Consider the following 27,240-nt stretch of genomic DNA (forward strand, 5'->3'; position numbering starts at 1 on the left):
TATTTAAAATGTTTTATTATTGCTTTTTTCATTGTCAAATTGTGAATAACTTTAACATCAAATCTATAATTGTGTGTGAAAAATTACGCGCCATTTTGGATAAATTTCGCGCCAAATATGCAAAGTTTTTTTTGACTAAACATTCCTAATTGCAAAATATGTGAGTAAATGATTTTTTTTTATAATTTTCTTCTAATATTTACTAAATCTTTATGTAATATGTACGTTTTACAAATTACATTTCAAATGTACAAATAAAACCGGTTATAACAACATTATATTGATCTTAAATTAAATTGTAATAAACCGATATTACGTTTACAAAGCATCAATCAATTAATTATTTCGAAAATACTTAATTTTTTTTTCATATCCAATTTGAACATTTTTTTTTTCTTAAAATATGATAGCTTAAAATTATAACTAAAAAAAAATCTAATAAAAAATTTCATATGAGTAAAATAGAGAAAAATGTTTGAATTTAAAAAAAAATTCACAATAAACATCTCTCTTTCACTCTACATATGTTACATCTTTCTCTCTTTCATGTAATGAAATTAACTCACTTCAATACAATTTTATACACTAAACTAGCTGTCGCCCGTGACTCCGTTCGCGCGCAGTTAAAAAAAAAACTAAATGGGGGGGGGTATGAAAAATAGATGTTGTCCGATTCTCAGACCTACTGAATATGCTCACAAAATTTCATGAGAATCGGTCAAGACGTTTCGGAGGAGTACGGGAACGAAAACTGTGACACGAGAATTTTATATATAACTGTTTTTCCATTGTTAAAATATGTAGAATTTCCCATTAATATATAATTCATTCGTTCATTATCATTCAGTGAATGAACTTTGTTTTTACCGAGGCTAATTATATTATTATAATAATTAAAAGTAATTTTAAATTGTAATAATTGTGGCCTTTCTGTATGTCTGTGTGTATCTAGTCCATAGATATATAAACTATAGATAATTAATCCGGAGCACAAAAGTGAGAAAAAAGTCCTCCTCTGGCTTTTTGTTGGGGTAAAAAATGTATTTTAAATGACAACACTAGAAATTTAAAAAAAAATTCTAGTGTTGTCATTTAAAATATAAAATGATATTTGAAAAATCAACTTTAAAAGACGTCAAACTTTTATGAAAAACTCCTTATCTATATATTATATATCTATGTATGTTACTATATTAGGAGAAAAAAAAATACATTTTTTATCAACTAAAAGATTCTAAATACTTTATAGTTTTTTTTTCTAATGCATTTGAATGAGTTTGTGAATTTTTTTTTGCTGATGTAATTTTTATTGCAAGGAAATTGGATGTATATGTGAAAAGATGATTAAGATAAAAAGTATTGCGTTTGTATGGATTTTGTAAGTAAATTTGTATGAAAGATTTTTGAAATACTATCAATTTAAGGAAAAAAAAGAATGAATTATGTATAAAGTTTTTTTTTTGTGTAGAAAATAAAATAAGTAGTCACAAAAACTTATTCAAAGACGCAATTAATGTAATAATATCTTCGTATAATGATAGGTTCTCACTGTTGTAATACTTGTATAGGAATATGTCAATACAAGTAGTCACTTGAATTCGCCAAAATGGCGAAGTTTTCAACAGAGAAGAGACAGAAGGATATTTTAACAACTATTAATGCAGTGGTTTACCCCCCACAAGTTTCCTATTGACCTAAATGTTTAACGAAGATGATACATTAATATAGATTTGTAAGCGACGGCCGCAAATGACCGCCATATTGTAAATATTTAAATAAATATTGTGATTTGTACAAAGTAATTAATAATATGTTTCCTTTTATTTGAACCCCCATATTTTAAATATTACTTTTGGAAATGACAGCTTTTTCTACGTTTTTTTAAAAGCGCCGATTTAAGTTACTTTCTACGTATTCTAGTTCGAGTTTCCCAACACCGCAGCTGTCAAAATCAAATAGGCACAAAATACCATGACTTATGGCCGGTCCGGAATGTAGATGGAAGTGTAATATTAACCACTTTATGAAAGTTATGATGGCAATGAACTATAGTTTTCGTCGGGAAATATGTAAAAAACATTTCATTTTAATCTCTTACCGTGGATTTCTGAGACCAAAATCTTCATTTAAAATTTTATAGCTATATGTTTTACATAGAAATTTTGGTGATAGAAAGCCATGGTTATTAAAAGAAATTAGTTAAATGTGTCAATAGATGGCGTAACAAGTAGCTCTGTACATTGAGTTCCCTTAAATATATGAGACAATTAGTAGATTTTACGTTAAGAGATGGCGTTACGAGTTATAAATTGTGAAAAAATATTAGCCATTTCATCTACTAGTAAATAAATAAATAAATAAAATCTGACTAATTTAAGTATTAGTTGTTCAAATAATAAAAAACATTCAAAATGTTATAATTATTATTATTTCGTTAAAAGCATTAATCTCCGATACTAACATGGTTTCTAGTATTTATTACTAGATGGCGCTTATATTAATCACAAGAATACTCCTGCCTTGTGCAGAACATCCTACAAATTATTTTCAATAGGTTTAGGGACACAAATAAAAGATTTCAAGGCAATTTTTTCTTTAAAATCTTAGATATCTGTTAAATCATTTACAAATATTTTCTGTACTCATCTATATATATAAAAGAAAGTCGTGTTAGTTACACTATTTATAACTCAAGAACGGCTGAATCGATTTGACTGAAAATTGGTGGGCAGGTAGCTTAGAACCAGGAAACGGACATAGGATAACTTTTACCCCGTTTTCTATTTTTTTATTCCGCGCGGACGCAGTCGCGGGTAAAAGCTAGTTACTAATAACTCGAAGCTATTGACTATTAGACCCTTCGATTGTTATTGGCCGTTAAACTAACGCTCCATTAAATGGAATGTCTTTATATGTACAGAGAGAGAGCGTTGATTGTCGAATATCTTCTCACAAGCGTAGCAAGTAACTACCACTGGCTTAGCGCCGTGCTCTCGAACTTCGTGTTCATGTTTCTTAGTGTAATCAGAAAATCTATCACCACAATAACCACATCTGCTACGTTTATTCAAACAAATATGTACCGCTCTTTCGTGGGCTCTCTGTTTTATTTTATTATTAAACTCTTTACCACAATAAGAACAATTAAATACCCCAATTTTATGTCTATAACCGTGCATTTGTGATATACGTTTGTTCACGAAACCAGAGTCACAAATTTCGCAAATATAATTCCTGAAATGTAAATTCATATGCTCTAAAAGTACTTTGAAGTTGTTAAAAATATGTTTACACACGACACATCTAAGTTTATCACTGCCAAATCTAAACGGTACAATATGACTGTTTAAACCCATATTATACTGAATTTCGTGTTCATCTTTCAAATGGTGAAGTAAGTCGTCGAGTTCGATTATTCGCTTGCTGCAAATATTGCAACAAAGATCTGTTATATCTAATTTAATTAAAAATGTAGGCATCGCTTGATTCTTTATATAGTTTGATTCGAAAATGTCTTCGTGATGCAGATTGTGCTGTTTTAAATCACCAGGATCTGAATACTGCTGTTCACAAAAACAGCACAAATAACCCATACTGCCTCTACAGCGTATAACAGTCGCATTTGAATTAGATAATATTATTTTCAAATTATCTAAATGTAGATCCAATTCGTTTTTCTTCTTAAATAAGATAATTGGGGATTCCCCTTTTTTGGAATTCCGATCTTTTTGAGGTTCGGTTGATATTTCGATGTACGCCATTTTCTTTTTATTTCTTAACCCCGGTGTGCGTCCACCTGGAAGTACATCCATTGTTATTTTAAAACACACAAATAGTCTTATCCCAATGAGCCAAATCAAATACCTTCTAAACCATTTGTAGTCTTTTCAGACTACTCAAACATCATCAAAATTTCGTGGTTTTTACTAATATACTGTTAGTAAGAAACGGGATTCTTACCACGATTAGGCTGTTTTTGAGCTTTCACACAAATTTTTCACACTACCGCACAACACCAGTCAACCCTTGATCATGACGCATGCAACTGTGCCGAAATATCGGGAGCACAAACAGCCTAATCGTGGTAAGAATCCCGTTTCTTACGAACAGTATATTACTCAAACATCGCTCAGATTTGCCTCAATAAAAAAACAATCGACTGATTAAATTTATTGATATTAAAAACACAATTCACATAAAATGTACAGCTTTTTTATGATCTAACAATAGACTTCTATTTACAAACCACATATCCTCACATAAATCACATGAATAATTCTTATAATGCGTACATATATGTTCTAACAAATCTTCGAATACCATAAAAGTGTTTGAGCAAATCACACATTGCAAATTATTACCAAAATTAAACGGTATTATATGATTTTTTATATCCATATGTATTATTTCTTCATGATCTATTTTCAAATGATATAAAAGGTCTTTAAATTTATTTATAGATATATTACAAAGTCTACATTCTAAATTGGTGATATCAAGATATACTATGTATTTTGAAAGAGATAGTATACGTAAACAATCAGGTTTATCCGACTCATGAAGGACCAAAGTGTGATCTTTTAATTCTGCCGGTGTTGGATATTTATTTGTGCAGTACCCACAAGCGTATTTTGATCCTATACGACCTCTAAATGGAGTAGCGTTGGAATAACGTAAAATAGATTTGATATTATCAAAATGAAATTCCAATTCGGTAGCTTTTTTACTCGTTTTCTTTATTTTTCTTTTCGTTTTTCTAGGAGGTTTGATGGTAATGAATGTTGTGAAATTCTTCTTGCTTAGAGTTATTTCTGTTGTATCTTCCAAACCATCTTCTGATGTTGTATCTGTAATTAAAAATATATGACTTATGATTAATTTCATATATTTTTCTAGGACTTAGGAATACTAAAAATACGATAATAGCTTACGAAATACGGCAATAATTTATGTCTGTACAAATGTACGAATGCTATTTCATTATTCATTCATTAAAAATTGTAACAGTCTTTAAACTTTAATGCCTAGGGTAAATAAAGGAAGAAAATTGTCATAACAATGCTAGGTACATTTAAAAAATATATACCATTAAAAATACCTTAACTGAAATTTTATGCATTAAAGATATTAAAATATATCTTTACCTAGATTCAAAACATAGTTAGACCCCATGTTGAACTTTTACATGGTCCTTCAAAGTACACTGCTGTACAAAAGCTTGTCCGCAAACATTACAAACATATCGTCTTTCATTCGCATGTGATCTTAAATGCTGTCTCACAGACTTGTTAGTAGAATACCATCTGGAACAAACGTGGCATTGAAATTTCTTTTCACCAGTGTGTACCAACATATGGTCTTTCAAACGATGTTTTAGATAGAATCGCATATCACAAACACTACAAACATGTTTTCTTTCCATCAGATGATCCTTCTTTATATGTCTTGTTAATGTTCTCTTGTTCTCGAAAGTTCTTTCGCAAGCTTGGCATTTTAAAACCATTCGAGGTTGATTATGTTTCTTCACCATATGATCGACTTTCGTCCAGTAGTCGGCAAATTTATCATCGCAGAATTTACATTTGTTCCTCTTGTTTAACCCTAAATGAATCCTCTGTTCGTGGTCGCGTCGTTTCGAATCGCATATGAATATTTTCTCGCAGTACCCACATTTGAAGCTACCGATTCCATGGCGACGTTTGTGTCCGATCAAACGTCGTTTGGTTATAAAACCAGCACTACATACATCGCAAAAGTAGTTGCTGAAGTGTACATGCATGTGTTCTTGTAATATTTTAAACGTTGTAAAGTTAGCATCACAAAGAGCGCATTTCAATAACTCCGTATCGAATTTGAATGGTATTATTTCATTTTTAACATCCGTGTATATTGTTATACCATGATCGGATAGATGAGTAGTAAATTGATCTAATTTAACAAATATTCTATCGCATAAGTGACATTTTAAACCCGTTATATCTACTTTGAGTAAGCAATCGGTTAATTTTGGTAACTTTATATTCAGTACATCATTGTGGTCTTCGAGGAAATGAGATTTAAGTTTTCTAGGTTGAGGAAATCTCTTCGGACAGAAGTTACAACTGTAACCATCGGAATTCTTCCCTCGTATCATACTAGCATTTGAATATTTCAAGATAGATCGTAAATTCTCCTGGTGTTTTTTGAATTCTCTTATTGGTTTTGTTATACACGATTTCACTGTTTCACTTTTCTTTTTTGCTTTGCTTATTTTCTTATGTTGCTCACCTACAAACAAAAAAAATGAATCACTTTCTTATTACCAGTACATTCTTTGCACTTTTTTGTTCTTCTACGTCTACCAATATCTGGTATTTTATTTTCCTTTGGTTTATCTGAATCATATTGATTTAAAGATTGTTTGTCCCGTAATTTTTACCAAATGGTAACAAATTTGCATTTTAAGAGTCAATTGTTTTAGAATTTATATACGACCAATCAAATCAAAAACGTTTAATGGGAAAATAGGAAAATTGTCAAAAAGCTCAATAACTGCACTGCGCCACACATAGATTGTTGATTGGAGGGAACCTAAAACTTGTGCTAAACTATTTTGTGATAGCTGAAACGTAATGTAAGGTTCATACATAAGATACATTTAAACTTCTTCGAGTATATTTTAAAGAGAACTTGTTTTCACTAGCTTACTTTCACGGGGTGAGTAAAAAAATATAGAAAACATATTTTAAAATATACTTCTTAACACAGTTGAGTCTTCCTTTTCAACAAAATAAAAACTTAAATTGTGCTATAATTTTCTCTGCAGCATATAAAACTTCAAACAATTTCTTCATGTTTGGATCTCATGTGGCTCCGCCAGCTGCACTTCTGCACAAATCCTTGTCCACAGTATTCACGCTTAAAGCGTCTATCGTTGGCATGGATCCTCATATGTTCTCGTAGCGTTTTCTTCCAACCATACGACTTGTGACAGATATCGCAAGTATAAGGCTTGAGTTTACTATGCTTCGTCATATGCTGTGACAATTCGAGTTTTTTGAAGAATTTCATGTCGCATTCTGAACAGGAATATCGTCTTTCCAACAGATGGTCCTTCTTGTAGTGGCTTGACAGTACCCTCCGGTTGAGGAACGTTCGCTCGCACGCTTGGCACTTAAGAACCACCGGTGGTTCACCATGCACCTTAACCATATGTTTAACCTTCTGCCAGTAATCCACGAATCTTTCATCACAATGATTGCACTTATTTCTTTTGTTTAAGCCGAGATGCACCTTTCGAACGTGTTCCTTTCTTTTAGTTAGGCTAGGGAAAGTTTTATCGCACTGAGCACACTTGTTTTGGCCGTTCCCATGAGACACTCTGATGTGACGTTGCCGTAAATGTTTGGCGACAAAGCCCTCGCTGCAGATCTCGCAAGAATAGTTACAGAAATGTTTGTTCATGTGCGTTTGGAGAATCTTGAACGTAAAAAACTCTGCTGAACAAATGGCGCATCTTAATTCCGGTGTGTCAAATCTAAAAGGTATGATTTCACTTTTAATATCTACATACATATTTTTTTGGTGGGTAGACATTAAATGTTGCATAAAATCGTCCAACTGCAGAAATTCGCAATCACACAGCGCACAGCATAAGCAGGTGATGTCTAATTTCATGACGATTTCCCTGAAACTGCTGCACATTAATTTGTCAAGTTTCTCGTTTTTATGTTTTTCGAGGAAGTGTTTCTTTAATGAAGTCGGTTGCGGGAACCTCTCGCTACAAAAGACACAGCAGTATCCAGTATCGTCTTTACATCTGATCGGATTTGCGTTGGAATTGTGCAGGATGTTGCTCAGATTATGCTTATTTTTCTTGGCATCGGAAAGTACACGGTTTCCACAAACTGTAGGAAGAGTTGTTTTGGTAAAATTCGATGTTACCGTTTTTATTCTATCTCCGTTTGGATCAATCTTTTTTTCTACTTTGAGCAATTCTGCCACACCTATAAACAAAAAATTTCATCATTTTTTATTGCCCAATTTAGCTCTCTGTTGTTACGCATCATTTGTTTTTCTACCGATGAGTTTCCTACTAGATATTATTCCGCTGTGAATGAATAAAATATTGATACTTTATCGAAAATAGACGTAGAAATTTTTAGTACGCCATTTTTTATGTTTTAGTAGTTAGGAAGTAATTTAATCAAATAAAAAATGTACTTTATTGCAAAACGTGGTTTAAATGAATTTAAATAGCCTCCTACAATTTATAACTGTTTGAAATGTATTTTTCATTACAAAAGCCATCTGACCATTAACTAACGTAAATTTATTTATGTCGAAATTTTAGATCCTAACATCAAAATGCCTTTTTCGCCTTTTTACCGCGGTTTTTGCGTTCGCGGCATATTTGTAGACAAGTGGGGGTTTCAATGGAGGTTTTTTTTTTTTTTAATTTCGCTTAATATCAAGGCTTCATTTTATAGTACGCTTTCCTTTGCTTAGATCAAACACAAAACTCAATTCTTTGTATAGGTTTAATCTACAACTTAAAAATAGTATATTGCTAAACATTTTCTCCATGTTTGGACCTCATGTGGCTCCGCCAGCTGCACTTCTGCACAAATGCTTGTCCGCAGTATTCACACTTAAAGCGTCTATCATTGGCGTGGATCCTCAAATGTTCCCGCAAAGTAGTCTTCCTGCCGTACGACTTGTGACAGATGTCGCAAGTATTCTGCCTAACTTTAGTATGCTTCGGCATGTGCATAACCAAATCGAAACTGGTGAAGAACTTCATGTCGCATTCTGAACAGGCATGCCGCCTTTCCAACAGATGGTCCTTCTTGTGGTGCCTTGTCAGTGCCGTTTGGTTGTTAAACGTCCGCTCGCACGCCTGGCACTTAAGAACCGCTGGCGACACTCCGTGTATCTCCAACATATGTTTAGTTTTCAACGAGAAACTTCCGAATCTTTCATCGCAGTGATTGCATTTATTTCTCTTATTTAAACCGAGATGCACTCTTTGGAGATGTTCCTTTCTTTTATTTATGGTTGAGAAAGTTTTCTCGCACTGCGTGCACTTGTATTTGCCGTCTCCGTGACGTTTGACGTGACCATGCAGTAAATGTTTAGATACGAAGCCCTCGCCGCAGATCTCGCAAGAATAGTTACAGAAATGCTTGTTCATGTGCGTTTGGAGAATCTTGAACGTAAAAAACTCAGCTGAACAGATCGCGCACCTCAATTCCGGTGTGTCAAATCTAAAGGGTATTATTTCACTTTTAAAACCTACGTATAAGCTTTTTTTGTGGGTAGTCTTTAAATGTTGTGTAAAATCGTTCAGTTGCAAAAATTCTTTATCACAGAGCACACAGCACAAATATGTGATATCTAATTTTATAACGATGTCGTTGAAGTTGCTGCATATTAATTTGTTGAGTTTATCGTTGTTGTGTTCTTCGAGGAAGTGTTTCTTTAACGAGGGCGGTTGCGGGAATTTCTTACTACAGAACATACATCCATATCCATTGTCATCCTTTAATCTAATCGGATTTGCGTTGGAATTGCGCAGGATGATGCTCAGATTATGCTTATTTTTCTTAGCATCGGTCAATGCACGGTTTCTACGAACTGGAGCACGAGTTGTCCTAGTTGTAACCTTCGATTCCACAGGTTTAGTAGAATCCTCATTTTGTCCAGTCTTCTCTATTTTGACCAATCCTGCCACACCTACAAACAAAAAAGTGCATCATTTTCTTATTGCTCAACTTTGCTTGTTGTTTTTATTCATCATTTATTTTCTTTTATGTGTTTCCTACTTCATTACTTAAGTTCTTCTGGTTTATCTTAATCATTCGTTGACTATTAATCTTCACAAAGTGCCTATAATTTTTCGTTTTTATCCGTTAATTATTATTGTGGGGCGAATAAAATAATAGTTTGGCAAGAAAGTAATTTCGGGCTCTGATATAAACAGAACTAATTTATTTAGTGAACGGAACGTGGTTACGACATAGGAGGTTTGTTCTTTACCGTCTGGTCCAAGCCAAGTATCATAGAGAAAGTACATGCATCTAGCTTGAAAATAAAAAATCCAAGAAGTTCAATATTTGTAGTATGCGTAGAAATATTGCTAAAAAGTTGCTCGTACTAAAATGTGGACTTGCGTGGACTAAAAGCTTGCAATTGAAAGGATTTTAAACGAACTTGTTTTATTTGTTAATTAGACCGAACACTACCGAACGTAACACAAAACTCAATGTGTGGTATAAATAGACTTTATTCTAGAACTAATTAACAATAATTTGTTAAACATTTTCTCCATGTTTGGACCTCATGTGGCCCCGCCAACTGCACTTCTGCACAAATCCTTGTCCACAGTTTTCACACTTATAGCGTCTATCGTCAGCATGGATCCTCATATGTTCTCGCAGTGTATTCTTCCTGCCATACGACTTGTGACAAATGTCGCAAGTGTACTGCCTGAGTCCAGTGTGCTTCGCCATGTGCTTTATCAAAGCACTTCTAGTGAAGAATTTCATATCACATTCTGAACAGGGATAACGTCTTTCCAACAGATGGTCCTTCTTGTGGTGCCTCGACAGTACCCTCTGGTTGTTAAATGTCCGCTCACACGCTTGGCACTTAAGGACCACCGGCGGCTCCCCGTGCATCTTGACCATATGTTTAACCTTCTGCCAGTAATCCACGAATCTTTCATCGCAGTGATTGCACTTATTTCTCTTGTTTAAGCCGAGATGGACTCTTTGGACGTGTTCCTGTCTTTTGTTTAGTGTCGGGAAAGGCTTGTCGCACTGAGTACACTTGTATTCGCCATTCCCGTGACGTTTAATGTGACTTTGCAGCAAACGTTCGGTGACGAAGCCCCCGGCGCAGATTTTGCAAGTATAGTTACCGAAGTGTTGGTTCATGTGCGTTTGGAGGATCTTGAATGAGGTATACTCGGTAGAACAGATCGCGCATCTCAGTTCTGGCGTATCGAACCTGAAGGGTAGAATTTCACTTTTAACATCTTCGTAAACTTCCTTTTTGTGGGTAGCTTTTAAATGTTTAATGAAATCGTTTAATTGTAAAAATTCGGTATCACAAAGCGCACAGCTTAAATACGTTATGTCCAGTTTGACGACGTTTTCAAAGACTTTACTGGACATGAATTTGATGAATCTATCGCTATTGTGTTCTTCGAGGAAGTGCTTTTTTAACGTGGTCGGTTGCGGGAACTGCTTTGTACAAAACGCACAACCGTATCCCTGGCTGTCTTTACATCTGATCGGATTTGCGTTGGAATTGAGCAAGATTAAGCTGAGATTGTGCTGATTTTTCTTAGACTCGGTCAGTAAGTTGTTACCAGAAACCGAAGAAGCAGGAGTAATCCTGGTTGTAAACTTCAATAGCATAGGTTTTGCAGAATTCGTATTCTGTACTAACCGCCTGTCTACTTTGGCCAATCCTGTCACACCTACAAAGAGAAATACGTATTAGTGAACCACATCTGGAGCTATGGATGGTATTCTAAACGATGGAACGACTGGACCACAACAAATATGTTATATTTGTGAGAATAAACGAAAAATAATGCGTACCCACGTAGATACAAAGAAAAACCAGACTTACAGAAACATGTAAGGTTTTTTTTAACTAATAGAATCCGGCTTCCGTCACATTGATAAAAAAAATAATCAGTAAACTTACTTTTTAAATATTTATAGTTATAATTTTTTTTTTTTGGGTAAGCTGCATTTCGCGCTACGGAACACTATAGCAACGTTTCATCATCATCAAATCTGTTTACTACATAATACATAGAGGATAAATGTTGATTTTTATTTATAGGTATACATAGCTTGATACAACTAAAAGTAATTGTGTATAGTTTAACAAACTTATTTGGTCTGCTGAGAATCTTTGTTATTAACGTTAGTTCTGTCAAATATTCGCACAAAATCAAACAGTTACCTCTCCCATTCTTTAAGAAAAAAAACGGGGTAAAATGAATGTTTTGGTTGAAAGTTTAACGCTTAAATTAATTAAGAAATAGTTAACTGTATAGACTCAAAGATGAATGTACATCAACACGGCGCGTGGCATAGTGGCAACGTAGCTCTCAAATTAAAAAATAGGTCAATTAAACAGACATTTTAAAAACAATGTTTATTTAAAATCTGAATTTCCGAGTTCAAAAATAATTTTGATTAAATTTTGTTAAACCTCTACTCTTCTACCTTTTTTTACAGATCAAGTTCATTCTTATTTGAATCGAATAATAATTGACATTTAGCTTGTTCTACATCAGAAGTCAAACTGTATCACCATGCTTCGCTCGCATATGTCCCCGCCAACTACACTTTTGTACGAACGCCTGTCCACAATATTCACATTTAAATCGTCTATCATCCGCATGAATACGCATATGTTCCTGCAATGTTCGTCTCCTACCGTACCATTTATGGCACACTGAACACTGAAAATCCTTTGCCCCAGTATGCTTCAGCATGTGCCTTTTCATTTCGAATGAAGAAAAGAATGTCATATCACAATCCGTACATTGGTGCGTCCGTTCTATTAAATGTACTCTTTTAATATGCACACTTAAATGCTTCTGACTAGCAAAACATTTTTCACACGCTTCGCATTTTAATTCTCGTGTTGGCACACCGTGCTCATCTTTCAAATGCTTCTGCTTCTTTCGATAATCATTAAATTTCTCATTGCAGTATCCGCATTTGTTAAGCATGTTTGAATGCGTGTGGACGCATTTCTCGTGGGACTTTTTCTTTCGGAATGTATTAAACACTTTGGTACAATAATCGCACTTGAACGAGCCGAATTTGTGACACTCTGAATGCTTGATCATAATACCTTTGGTGACAAAGCCAGCGTCGCAAACTTCACAAATATAATTCCTGTAGTGCACATTCATATGTTCTAGTAGTGTTTTGAATTTGTGAAATTTATTGGAACAAATAAAACAGCGTAACGTCTCGCTTTCAAATTTAAATGGTAATATTTGATGTTTCATATCATTGTGTATTAACTTATTATGTTTACTACGAAGGTGATCAATTAATTGTTCTAGATCATCAATAGTACCATCGCAAACTTTACATTTTAAATTTGTTATGTCCAATTTAACAAGAAATCTGTATAGATCTTTACCATTCATAAATTTTGATATATTTTTATGTGAGGTTATTGTGTGCTTTTTAAGATCGGCAGGATCTGGATATTCATCTGTACAAAAGCTACAGGCGTACCCAACGCCGCCATAACATCGTATCGGTGTAGCGTTCGAATTGACTAGAATTTCGCGCACGTTCTTTCTATGTTTGGATAGTTCTATCCCTTTCTTAGGTACAGATTTATTATTAACGCTTACGTTTGGTTCCTTAATGTCCTCATCGCTTAGTCTGTCATGTTTCAGTTTGATACGTGTACCTACAAACAAAAGGAGGTTTTAATGAATTTTGAAAGCATCAAATCTTTTCATCCTTTGAATTCATGAAGAAATACGCTTCACGCGTTCTTTTTCTGTTCCTTTTCCCGGAATTGGTAAAATTTCACTAGACTTAAGTACTTTTGGGTTTTGGTTGAAACATTCCATGCCACGACGATTTATTGCATATGAAACTGAGAACATGTGTGTAAGTGAACTCGCCTTGCGAGTCGGTGACACCGTTGTTAACAAACTATGAAAGTTGAATTTTAAGTCTAATTAAAGTAAAACACACAGCATTAGTTTTAAACTGTTTTAATTGTATATTTTTAGAAACTTAACACTTTTTCATTAATATAAATTCGGAGATAATAACAGCGCGAAAATAAGCTGATAAATTTATAGAAACATCTATTAAAAAAACAGAAATTATCAAAAATTATAAATATAACGTACTCTTTTTTCTTCTACTTCGCACGCGATGGTTTACACAGTTAACATTTCAGGGCGTATAAGTTATTCAAACGATTATGGCTGGGTGGTTTTCCTTAGACTGGAAAAAAAACCTATTGGGCTGATCGAATCCATACAATCGATATGGCCTATGAGAAAAAAATTCGGTAGGCTGAACGGCTCGACGTAATTATCGCTTAGTTAATGAACGCGATTGTACCTGCGCAAATGTTGGTAGAACTCATGCATCATTGTATCACTTTATATTATAAAAATGATTTAAGAAACTAGCATTAACTTCAAATGTGTAATTACCTTTCACGTGTCTAGTTCGTGCTCTGTTTTACCTATACGATCAAACATATAAATGTACGATTAAATTGAAAACAAAGGTCCATATCTTAAGACTTTATCAGGATAAATACTTCTTAATTTATAGTGTTATAAATACTAAACAGCTTCCCCATGTTTCGCACGCATATGACCTCGCCAGCTGCATTTCTGTACAAACGCTTGGCCACAATGTTCGCACTTAAACCGTCTATCATCCGCATGTATACGAAGATGTTCTTTCAAAGTCTTTCTACGTTTATACGCCTTGTGGCACACTTCGCATACAAAACTAGCTAAGTCCGTATGCTTAATCATATGCTGCTGCAATTGATGTGTCACGAAGAATTTCATATCGCAAATCTTGCATTCGTGTCTCCTTTCCAATAAATGGTCACGTTTTACATGAACTGTTAGAGACTTTTGTGTTTCGAATTGTTTGTCACAAGCTTTACATTTTAACAATGGCGATTGCACGCCGTGGACTTTAATCAAATGCTCCAATTTCCTACTGTAAGTGTTAAATCTCTGATTACAATATCCACATCTATTCAACATATTTAAATGTATGTGCACAGATTTCTCGTGCGACTTCTTCTTACGATGTGTATCGAATACTTTATCACAGAAATCACATTTGAATATACCCTTTTTGTGTCCTTCTGCATGATTTAATAATATATTTTTGTTAACGAATCCAGCATCACATTCATCGCAGACGTAATTCCTATAGTGAATGTTCATATGCTCCAGTAGAGCCTTAAATTTATTGAAAACACTCACACAATAGACGCATTTGAGTAACAGATCACTATCAAATTTGAATGGTAATATATGATTATTGATATCAATATAAAATTTTCTATTATGTAAATTAATCAAATGGTCTATGAGTTGTTCTAGTGTGGGAATGTTGCTATCACAGAGGTTACATTTCAAGGAGGTTATATCGAGCTTCACGAGATAAGAGAACATCTGTTTCCCCTCCATAAACTTCCGCTTTGTTTTCGAGTCATGTTCTTCCAATGTATGCTTCTTGAGATCTTTAGGGTCTGGATATTGTTTGTCACAGAAGGCACATGCATAGCCGATGCCTGCGTGACATCGTATCGGGGTTGCATTCGAGGATTTTAAAATCTCTCTGATATTATTTCTGTGTTTCATTAATTCGCGACCCCTGCTTTTATTAAGTAATACGGTTGATTGTGTTCCGATCTTTCTCATGGTACGATGTATTCCTACAAGAGAAAATTACACGTTATTGACTTTGATTTCTTCATAGTTTGCAGTTGAATCAATTTGATGTTATTGCTTATAAATTATAATGAAAATAAACTTCAACGCAGAATTGTCAATGCTATGAGAAACAGTAGTCATTTTTTGGTAAATAAATTATTTTTATTATTTAAAAAGTATTTTTTATGTCTACGCCAAACCAAAGCTTTGACTCAGTAACTGAATGCTAAAATTATATAAATATTTTTTTATAGTGTAGCAGAAAGATAATAATAATAACTTATTTAAGCACTTACAAGACATTTCGAGAAAAATATTTGTAATGCCCAATTTGCAGGCAAAACCATATTAATTTCTAGTTCAATATGATATAAGCATTTTAACCAATGTTATAATATATAATAACCGCAAAATGCGGACAAAATTAGTTATTTCCGACGGAAAAACTACAAAAATAATTTCGTCTTTAATTTTAAAAGGTATCAAATAAAATTCGTATCGCATTAAATATCACACTTATAATACTATAAAACATAATTTTAATACAAATACTAAATGCCTATTTCCACTAATCGATAATTTCAATTCACTCATTTAGACAAGTTCGTTATCATATTATTCTTTGATATCCCGTGATTTTTCTTCATATGCTTTCTCTTACTATTCTGCGTCGCGTAAGCTTTCCCACAAACGTCACATTTAAATTTTCGCTCATTCGTATGAGTTGCTAAATAATGACCAATCATATGACGCTTTATAAAGAAACCCATGTTACACTCCGAACACTCGTATGGTCGCTCCTTTAAATGTACACTTCTCATATGAAGCATTAAATTAGATTTTAGGTTAAACCTCTTATCACAAACTTCACATTTAATACCTTCAACATTATGAATCTGCATCATGTGTCTGGTCTTCTGATAGTAATTCTTAAATCTTGCCTTACAAATCTGACAAACACTATCCCCAGCTATACCTTTATGTTCTGTATTAACGTGTGCTTTTTTCTTTGACTCCGCGGCAAACACTTGACCGCACTGTCTACACGGGAAGCTAGATTTCTTTTTAGCATGCGTAGTTTCATGTCTGTTCAGTCTAAAACTATTTACAAATCCAGCACCACATATCGTACATATAAAATTTCTGTAATGTACATTCATATGCTGCATCAACAATTTCATATTGTGATACACTTCATTACAAAGGCAGCATTTCATCTGCTGATCGTTTGTCAACTTGAAGGGTTGGAAATAATCAGTTAGGCCAACATAATACTTCGTATCGTGAACTTTGACTAGATGATCTATAAGTGACTTTAAATTATCCATTGCTTGATCACAGATCGTACATTTTAGATTAACTACATCTAGGAATGCGACAAAACTGCTCATTCCTGTTCCTGCTTTGTAGGTTGGTTTTTCTTTAACATGTTCGTATTGCGTATGATTCCTCAAAACATCTGGGTCTGGATAAGTCTTGAAGCAATACGCACAGATGTATCCAGCATCATTCCTATCTTTAAAAGGTGTAGCATTTGAATATTTTAGTAAGGTGGTTAAATTGTGCCATTGCTTTTGCATTTCCGGCAAATGTTTTTCGCGATGGGTAGTTTTAATTTTCGTGTTGACTTCATCTACCCGTCTTCGGGCCTTTCTCTCTGCATTGCGGCCTATAAAAGAAAAATCAACGTTTTGACAGGCCGTCGTATTATTAAGCTCATCTATAAATACCAACACAATTTAATCACGTGCACTATACCGAATTTAACCTTGTTCAAATAAAAAAAAAAAACGCCAAATACGTCAAATCCCTGTATAAAAAACGTTTTAAAGATCTATATATCTTACTAATATTATAAATGCGAATGTTTGGATGTATGAATGTTTGTTAGAAGGTATCTCCAGAACGGCTGCATAGATATCGCTGAAATTTGGCATAGTTGTAGAACAGTCTGGAAGAACATATGTACTAATAATTAATAATAAGTAATAAGTATTTCAAATCACTTGACACGAAGTTAGTGATCGGGCTCTTTTTCAAGATTCAACTCAATTAAATCCAAGTAGCAAAATATTAATAGGATACTTCTTCCAAAAAAAAGGTTGTTAAAAATAAAAGAAAAATCAGCAATAAAAATTTATAATACATTTGGATTTCATATGTACATTGTATCAAATTCTGTCAGGACAAAATACAACACTGATCTATTGATTTATACATCGACAAAGTTATCTGACCCGGTGAGCGCAAGTCAAAGTAAAATATAATTATAAATTGTCACAAGATCCTTCTCGTTCTATAGCTAGTCTTGTCAGGTTTTACATCTGACAGAACTAACCTCGACTACAGCGTTACTAACCGAGCCAGATATTTTAGTAAAATCTATATCACGGTAATTTATTTCAAATAACTTTGTATCCCCGGTTCATAAAACACAAGACAATTCAGTACCATTTAATAACTATCTTTCTCTCTCTTGAGAACGTCGGTAGATCAGGGGTTAAGCACTTGACTTTTATTCTACAGGTCCTGGGTTCGAATCGCGCCATATACCAATGTGTTTTTCGATTTTCGATTTACATATGTACATTTATCCGACGTTCTTAAGGTAAAGGATGATGGAAACTGCACGTATATTCAAAGATATGTGTGAAGTCAACAAGCACTGGACCAGCATAGTTGACTATGGCCTAGTCACACCTAACTTAGGGTAGGCTCCGAACCCCTCAGTAGGGATGTATAGTGAGCTGATGATCTTTCTCTTATCTATTATGGTTAAGTGACGTAAGAGTTTTTTTTATCTCTTTCCTCGTTTATCTTATTCCAATCGTGAGATAACCCAATATTGATTTCAAACAAATCTTGACAGTTACGTTTCTAATATGAAACAGCGCCATCTAGTTATATTTTGACTACAACTTTGTCTAATTGTCCAGAATGTTTTGTTTTAAAGTATCAAAGATTTCATTGCAATAATGAACTTAAAATTATTTTAAACTAACAGGTATCCTTTTATAACTCCTACAAAGGAAATAGACAGAGACAACTGTTGCTATCTCTATCTCACAGAACTTAAAACACCTAACACTGACTGGGATGTTGTAAAACTGGATTTAGACATTCAATTACCATAGATAACATACAAGAGGTTTTCCGCGACTTTGTCGGCACAAAATAAAAATAAAATAGCCTATGTCACTCCTGTATACATCAGTTACCTTCCAGTAAAGACCAATCAAAATCGGTCCACCCGTTTCGGAGATTACCCGTAACAAATGCGAATTTACAAACAGACAAAAATTAAAAAGAAAAAACGATTTTTCGTTTTTCACGCAATTTTTTTTTCATTATAATATACAGAGACATCAATATTATTAATCTATATATATAAAAGAAAGTCGTGTTAGTTACACTATTTATAACTCAAGAACGGCTGAATCGATTTGACTGAAAATTGGTGGGGAGGTAGCTTAGAACCAGGAAAAGGACATAGGATAATTTTTACCCCGTTTTCTATATTTTATTCCGCGCGGACGGAGTCGCGGGTAAAAGCTAGTTATATATAGATAAGGAGTTTTTCATAAAAGTTTGACGTCTAATTTAAAGTTAATTTTTAAATTTCTTTTTGTATTTTAAATGACAATACTAGAAATTTTTACCTCAACAAAAAGCCTGAGGAGGACTTTTTTCTCACTTTTGTGCTCCGGATTAATTATCTGTCTTTCTAATATTATAAATGCGAATGTTCGGATGTATGTATGGACGGATGTTTAGAAGGTATCTGCAAAACGGCTGCATAGATCTAACTGAATGGCATAGATGTAGAACATAGTAATAACACATAGGCTAGTAATTATGTTTTTTTTAATTCCGCACGGACAGAGTCACAGGCGACAGTTAGTTACTTTATAAAATAAAGAATTGCAATAACATACTTGTATACTCTATGGCTGATAAATTAAACCCTTAAGGTTAATTTAGACATAAACCGGAATCAAAAGAACAAAAAATGACGTAAATCTTTGTAAATGAATAGCACAAAAAATTAAGTCACTTTTTAAAAAACCTAGACATATTATAATCTAACAATAAATTGAGAACCAAACAATTTAACGTTTATATCAAACGCAAGAAACCTTGTTGATGTTAAGTAAAATGTCTAGACCGATTATTTACTATCGAAATTCAAAATAAAACTGTGACATGCACATTAAGAAATTCTCACACTAAACTAAGGAGATCCATAACTATGACAACTGCTCTATAATCTTCTGCGTTTCCATTTTCTTCTTATTCTCAGCCGCAATCTGTTTCAATGTCAATTCCCTATTATCAATAAGATGTTTTACATCATCAAACTCTTTGAAAATATCCAAATCGTCTTGATGTAAACGTAAATGACTCTTCAAACTACACTTCTGCATAAACGTCTTCTTACAAACTTCACATTGAAACTTCTTATCATCATCATGAGTCCGCATATGTTCTCTCAATGTACGAGCCCTAGAGAATGATCTGCCGCAAACGTCGCATGCGCATAATTCAGCACCAGTATGTCTTAACATATGATCAACTAAACCACGCTTAGAAAAGAACTTAGCATTACATTTGTCACAGAGATAATTCTTCTGTTGTAAATGATGATGTTTAATATGACGATTTAGTTCAAATTTCTTCTTATATGTTCTATTACAAGCATTACAAGGGTATACTACTGGTGTTTCATTATGTACTTTAACGAGATGTTCACTTCTATCATAATAACTGACGAATATTTCAGGACAATGTGGACATTTATTCCTCAACCAGCCACCTGTATGGACACCTTTTTCATGATTACGTTTCTTCGTTAAAGATGTATAAGTTTTATCACAAAAATCACAAGGAAAATTGCCTTGATAATGTGTTTTCCCGTGTTTTCTTAATGCAGCTATTGTTATATATCCAGCGCCACATTTTTTACAACAATAATTTCTGTAATGACTACTCATATGATGATAGAGGTTTTTAAAAGATATATGTACGACAGAACATACAACGCATGTGAAATTCTGTCCGTTATCCAAACGGAAAGGTAGAATTATATCTTTAATGTTCCTATAAATAACTTTATTATGCACATTAACCAAATGTTCCTTCAATTCGTTAAGATCTCTCATATTTGTACTACAAATAGTACAACAGAGATCTGTTATATCTAATTTAATCGGATTATAACTGAGTTTATAATCAATCATTGTGTTAATTTTATCTTTTTCCGTTTGCTGCGCTGTGTGGTTACGTAAATCATCTATATGCTGGAAGTAGTTCGCGCAATATAGACAAGAGAAGCCCCTCATTGTCTTATCACGGAATGGACTTGCGTTGGAATGCTGGAGTATTGCTGTCAAATTAACTCTATGTTCAATGCGCTCCGGTGTTGCGCTCTCTGTTGATTTCTTTCTCCTCTTTCTGCGCTTTGGCGGCTCGATGTCCGTTCCTATAACAAGAAACGAGCATATCTCAATTATCTCCATCTATTCTCTTCTTATTTCATATCTATTCGTACTTCTTTTTCATTTTCCGACGACAGAGAGCGCTTTTGTTACCAAAGTTACGTATTTGTTTCTTCCACTGTAGTTAATTAAACTAGGAGAACAATCATTATCGTAAGATACATTATTTGTGCTAACGAAATAAAGTATTAATCAAGTGAAATATTAGCATATTATAGATAGTAATTTGAAATTTATGTAACTTTAGCTAGGATGTTTCACATCACATTTGACTATGGCAGGATTTGAATCCAAGATCGTATCAAAGTCCTATAAAAAAAGCTAAGACAGTGTTTTAGTTTAAACATACTTCAACCCTTTAATACCGTAACTATAAAGCAGGGGTTCCCAAAGTGATCGATATTGAACTTAAAGCATTGCTAATTCTCACTCTGTCTTCTTCTATTGACATAAGTCAGAATTAAAAATAATAATAATAACAATAATTGATCTTAAAAGTTTGGCCATATAGGGGTATGAGTATAAGGTAACGGTTCATTTTCGAAAAAGGGGGTCACTTGACAAAATAGTTTGGGGATCCCTGCTCTAGAGGCTGGTGCGGATTTTTGACAATACATGGTTATTGAAACATTATAATGTGTAAGCTTCAGAAATGCGATCTTCACCAATAAATAATGAAGTACTTATACCGACAGTATTGTTGTGATACTTATATATGGTGAAACATATCACCACTTTGAGGTTAATATAAATCAGCAGCGGTCAAAGGGTTAAAACAATTGTTTAATTAAACAATGTTGTTAAATAAGTTCAAAAGCAAACATCTTATGCAGAAATATCAAATTAATACACGTTCTAGTTCTTATAAACAACACACCCCTTCGTATTCCATATTCCAAAACAAAGCGTATTGTCAACATATGATACAAGGCATATTTTACAGCTAAAAAAAATCTAGTAAAAAATAGAGATAAAATAATTTTATCTCAATTATCCTAAAATAGCACTTCCGATATAAATATAAAAGAGTAATGGCCGTTATGTATCGAGATTATTTCTTTTTATGCAGGGTTTTCGAATGTGACAAACTAATAGGTATCGTCAAGTGTCGACAACTTGATGGTAAGGTTCGGTAAGAAGTGAATTTGACGGAGAAGGGAATGCATAGGAAGGGAAAATATTCTCTTTCAGTGCGTCCCCTCCTCAGTCGATTAGATATAGGCAACGCATCTGAAATTGCAGATGTCTATGGGCAGCGGTCGCTTTGTTATTTCGGCGAACTCAAGTGGCCGATCACTCGTTTGCCACTTTATGATATAAAAAAAAACCTAGTAGGTGCCGTAAATTAATCGGGATAGGATTGTGACACGTGAGTTAAGCCGTGATTTTAAAAGTATATCCTTAAAATGTCGAATTCAAAAACCGTAACTAAACTAGTCCATAACCTGCAAAACGTATTTTAGCACTGACAAAAATTGTACTTCCTTTGTAATCAAAAAAAATTATATAAAAGTGAATCAAACTATTTTTTATTATTGCAAATAGCAAATGAATTTTAATTAAATAGTAAATTTAAAAAAGAAAATGACATCGACTTCACAAGAGCGTTTGACTAAGTGAACCATACTACTTACCCACACAAAACGAATAAAACTCATAAAATCCAAATAAAATTCTTGATATTTAAATCACTTCATATCTCTCATAATAATATTTGCACACTTTTAATGTTACATGTTACTAAGAACCGACATAATTTTAAGGTGTACCACTTTCACCGACATAATTTAAAGGGTATCACTTTGGACCATTACTTTATTCAGTGGACGTACGTTAACTTTTGAGGAATCTGGTGTATTTGTTATTTATTGTGTTAAATATTTGTTTGTAAAAGAGAAATACATAATTCACATATTTTGGTTCAAGATATAGAAAAAAAATCATCAACAATGAAATGTTCATTTTATCCGTCTAATCGAGAAACGAAATGGCGTAGCATACTCATTTATAGAAATTATAAATAATGACGAGATTCTAACAATTTATAAAAAAAAAATCCCTTTTGAGACCTAAGCTTAATAAAAAAACATTAAAGACAGAATTGCAAAATTATATCACTGTCAAAAATAATTTCTAGCGCGAAAAAAATTACTCAATTTCCTATTTTGCAATCAACTTATAATTTTGCAATATTTGTCACATATATCATAAAAAAATAAGAAAAATTACACAAAAGATATTAGGAAAGACACCATTTTTAATTATGTTTTGGTTCATCTGATGTTAAAACATTTTTTACATACATTACAATATTGCATTTCATGTCACAATTCAGACAATGCTTTAGGTAATTAGGTTAATTTGACTATAAATTTGTAAAAAAGACAAGTCATAGCAAGTTTTTCAACGTAATTTTTTGCATTTAAATTTAAAAAAAAAACACTAGCTGTCTTTTAAGATGGTTAGACTGTAAGATGGCTGAGGCACTGCCTTAATGGTGTCTTTCCTAATAACTTTCAAAGTGATCCAGTGACCATGTTCCCAGGCGACATATATTAAAAAACAAAATATGTCAGACTTTACGAAATGTTAAATCTTTGAAAAAAAAACTCTATTTAAAATTCAATCAAGACTAATGAAATTCCTATTAAAATTATGCTTATTTCTAAAAAGTTTCAAGTTTATTCAAGTAATTTAAATAAATTAAAAAAGAACAAACTTTTTTATAACATTCTTGTTATTTAATAGAATTAATGAAGTCGGCTAAAAATATAAACAAAGATCGTCAGGACGATTCAAAAAGAGTCTAAACTTGATAAGGTTATGTCTTTTAAACTCAAAGTTCCTATAGCCGACTTCCAGCTTCATCATCAGATCAGCAACATGTCATAATATTGCAATTAGTAACCGGGATGTGGATTGCAAAAATTCATGACAAACATTGGGACAGATGGAATTAAATAAAAGCTTGTTAAAACAACAACGAACGTTTGGATGGATGGATGGAAGTTTGTTAGTAGGTATCTCCAAAACTGCTCAATGGATTTTGATGAAATTTGGTATAGATGTAGAGCATAGGCTAGAAGAACACATAGGCTACTAATCATTTTTTAACTCCGCATTGACAGAGTCACAAGCAACAGCTAGTAATTAACAAATTAAAGAGATTATTTTGATTCCTCAGAGAGTTGGTCTGAAGACCTCGCGGAAAACAAGTACAAGTCATGATATTGCAGAAAACTGAGCTTTTAAAACTGAATAACTTATTCAACAATGGCCTATTTTTTTAATTACAAGCAAATTCGCAATATATTTTTACAAGTATATTTTTAATTCCAAAAAATCTAAGTAGGGTAAAATTTATCTGTGCATAAGAACATGGCCACTGTCATCAACATATCAAACTATTCACTTACGTTTATTCGATGGTTCTCCAGTATCATCAGCTCTAGAACTTGTTGCTTTCGCTCTCTTCTTCGCTTTTGGCTCCGGATTTTCTTGTTTTATATTAACAGTAAATTCTGTAAAAGACAAATGACGTGGTTTTATAAAATAGACAAATATCCTAATCTATGGATGACAGTTAGAAGGTATATCCAAAACTACTCAATGGATCTCGGTAAAATTTGGTGAAAATATGCTAAGTTTTTTTAATTCCGCACGGACAGAGTCGCGGGCGACAGCTAATAATCAGATAAATCTACAAGGAATTATCAACAGTAGAAATTTAAAGTTTACAAATATCAACACACTACAAAATTTGTATAAGGAAAGAAATCTCTATAAGCAAAAAAATAACACAATCCCTTGAATTCTCGCAAAAAAGCAAATATTATACCATCGTTAAAGAAGTACACTTTATAAGCAGACAAAGATCTGGTGGTCATAAGTGAAACTAAGTCAGAAGCTGCAATAGTCTGGTAAAATCCTTATTGTAGTGCCACTGTCTCATCATATCCTTGTCCATTTTGTAACAGAACTGTCATAACTATAAGAAGAAGTTTGTTTTACTTTATGAGTAACATATTTAAATTACACAATAACAAGAAATACGAACCTGTATCGGAATCGGACATTTCATTATCAGAATTAATCACATCATCCAATAATTCTGTCATTTCTGATATTTCTATTTTCACAGGTTTAGCTGCAACAGATAATAAAACTATTAAAATTGATGAAAAAACTTTAAATAAAAGATTTAAATACTGTTGGTATAGTACTATCAGATGTAAGAATGTGGAAGCGAGACCTAGAAGTCCACTCCAATTTGAAGTATGTAATCTCCGCCTACCCAATTGGACTACAATTTTTTTAAAGAGTAATTTTTAAATAATGAGGTTCAACACATTTTTTTTCTTCATTTTGTTGTATAAAATTCTGAATTGTGTTTTTTTAAACACCTTCAACATTATTATATTCAAAACAGTGGTAGACCCCACAAAAAAAAATTGTTGGGTGCACTAATGGGCCTCACTCAGTGAAATACCTTGACTACACAACAGACCAGCATAAAGTGGAAGAAATTTTAGCCCTCTTTTTCTTCCCCACCTTTTCTTATTAGAAAAGGATAGGATAGGGAAGTGGATTTGGCGAAAGAGTGGAAATATATTATTTTTGTGTATCCCCTTCTTCACTGATTCAAGTTAGACAATGCATCTGCATTTATGGATGTCTATGGACAACAGTTGCCTCACTATTTCGGCAAATCCAGATGACTGTTTGCTCTTTTGCCACATTTTGATATAAAAAATATATTATTGCCCTCATAAATGTATCAGGGACTACTATAAGACTAGGAGGTTCACTTGGAACATCGCTAGCTTAGACAAGTGGTCACTAAGTCAATATAAAAATTCCAAGACTTACGACTGAATTCTTTTTCTTCCTGTAACTTTTTGAACTGTATCTCTGTCTGTTGAACTTGCTTCTTAAAGTTTGCAGCATTCCGTAATTGTGTAATGCACACCTCACAGATACCACCATTGTTTTGGTCTTGTGCTGTTGATAGCTGCATGGAAAGAATAATAAAATAGTAACAATCATAAAAAAAATGTTTATTAAAAAATTAAAACCGGTGGTCACAATGAAATATATATACATAAAACATACATATATGCGAAATACACTAGTTTTTCAGTAACAAAACTGAATTACAGTACCTTATGAATAAGATGAAAAAAGTATGAATTCTTATATGATATAGCTAGCCAAAATTCCAGTTTAGGTTTTCTTAAGATATATACAATTATCTAAATCTCAGTACATTTACATTTTAACAGGTCTAAAATGATTTAAAAATTTGTCATGGTGAATTGTAAAAGAAAACAAATAATTTTCGCCTCTTATGATTTACCTAAATAGAACATAATTAATGCATTTAAAATATTTCATTACTTAATAGTTTCCTAATATAATAATTGACCATACATGGACTGAGAAAAACAAAAAAACTTTTTAGATTAAATATCAAATTAATCATTAATTTACTAAAAAATATAATAAAGGACTAACTTGTGATAGCATCATAATCTTTACATAATACTTACTGTTATATCAAAACAATATTGTAGCATATTTGCATAAATCTCGTCTTCTCCCATCCAGTTATATGTCGCATACATGTCTTTGAAAATACCCGACGAAGCACAACACCGGCACATGCCGTCTATGGCTTTAGTCTCCATTTTATAAATTACACTATTCCCTTATTTCTACTATTGTAAATCCATTAGCACATACACTAAAATATTATACTAAATTTACAGAAACTCAATCGACGCCGTACCATGATATTCCGCCATTTTCTATTATAGATAAAATGCCGTTCAGAAACAGTGTGTTTTTGTTATTGGAATTATTTCATTCTCATAATTTTATTTAAAACATTTTTAATGATATTATAAATAATTAAAAAAATCAATCATGTCAATTAAAAATGCTAGAGTTATTTTAAGTATATTGTAAGGAAATATTTCTAACTCTAAGATTTTTTAACTATGTATTTATTTTTATATTTAAAAGGAAGAATTTGAAACATCAAAGTTACTTACAAAGTGTGTTAATTTTGTGTGTAGTACAGTTTTTTTAACTTTCTTATTAGTCGTTGTTGGTAAGAAATGGATTTTATGCTAAGGCAATCGAAGTGTTTTATTTCGTGTTTTAATATTTTTTGTCATTTATAATTATTTTATATAAATAGCTATTTTAGAAATATTCTTTGTAATTCTTTTGTGGTGTAAAAAATGACTTATAATAAGCTTGTTCGATTAAAGTTTTTAAGTAGGT

The 27,240-nt window shown here is 32.8% G+C and overlaps 4 protein-coding genes across 9 annotated transcripts; all 4 read right to left on the reverse strand.

Annotated features, from left to right (window-relative positions):
- Positions 1-2,803: 2,803 nt before the first annotated feature.
- Positions 2,804-7,628, reverse strand: LOC123722607 (zinc finger and BTB domain-containing protein 41-like). The gene is made up of 2 exons (XM_045684919.1): positions 7,553-7,628; positions 2,804-3,796 (listed from the first exon to the last, which is right to left on the reverse strand). The coding sequence occupies exon 2, from the start codon at positions 3,759-3,761 to the stop codon at positions 2,883-2,885; it is 879 nt and encodes a 292-aa protein (XP_045540875.1). The 5' UTR covers positions 3,762-3,796; positions 7,553-7,628; the 3' UTR covers positions 2,804-2,882.
- LOC106712938 (zinc finger protein 423) lies at positions 4,192-5,259 on the reverse strand. Its single transcript, XM_014505624.2, has 2 exons — positions 5,145-5,259; positions 4,192-4,847 (listed from the first exon to the last, which is right to left on the reverse strand). Exons 1-2 carry the CDS (start codon positions 5,170-5,172, stop codon positions 4,192-4,194), a joined length of 684 nt encoding a protein of 227 aa, XP_014361110.2. The 5' UTR covers positions 5,173-5,259.
- LOC106712988 (zinc finger protein 93) lies at positions 5,229-26,754 on the reverse strand. 6 transcript variants are annotated; one of them, XM_014505724.2, is made up of 6 exons: positions 26,502-26,754; positions 25,822-25,963; positions 25,010-25,099; positions 24,369-24,473; positions 5,408-6,267; positions 5,229-5,303 (listed from the first exon to the last, which is right to left on the reverse strand). In XM_014505724.2, exons 1-6 carry the CDS (start codon positions 26,637-26,639, stop codon positions 5,289-5,291), a joined length of 1,350 nt encoding a protein of 449 aa, XP_014361210.1. In that variant the 5' UTR covers positions 26,640-26,754; the 3' UTR covers positions 5,229-5,288. The 6 variants fall into 6 exon arrangements, with proteins under 6 accessions (XP_014361210.1, XP_014361183.2, XP_014361189.2 ...); XM_014505716.2 differs by lacking the exons at positions 5,229-5,303; positions 5,408-6,267 and adding exons at positions 14,312-15,459; positions 16,338-17,126; XM_014505697.2 differs by lacking the exons at positions 5,229-5,303; positions 5,408-6,267 and adding an exon at positions 6,275-7,985.
- Positions 10,253-10,982, reverse strand: LOC123722609 (zinc finger protein 93-like). Its single transcript, XM_045684924.1, has one exon. The coding sequence runs from the start codon at positions 10,914-10,916 to the stop codon at positions 10,293-10,295; it is 624 nt and encodes a 207-aa protein (XP_045540880.1). The 5' UTR covers positions 10,917-10,982; the 3' UTR covers positions 10,253-10,292.
- Positions 26,755-27,240: the final 486 nt, after the last annotated feature.

Source organism: Papilio machaon, chromosome 28, assembly GCF_912999745.1.
Source record: "Papilio machaon chromosome 28, ilPapMach1.1, whole genome shotgun sequence".
In the NCBI taxonomy this organism is placed as follows: domain Eukaryota; kingdom Metazoa; phylum Arthropoda; class Insecta; order Lepidoptera; family Papilionidae; genus Papilio; species Papilio machaon.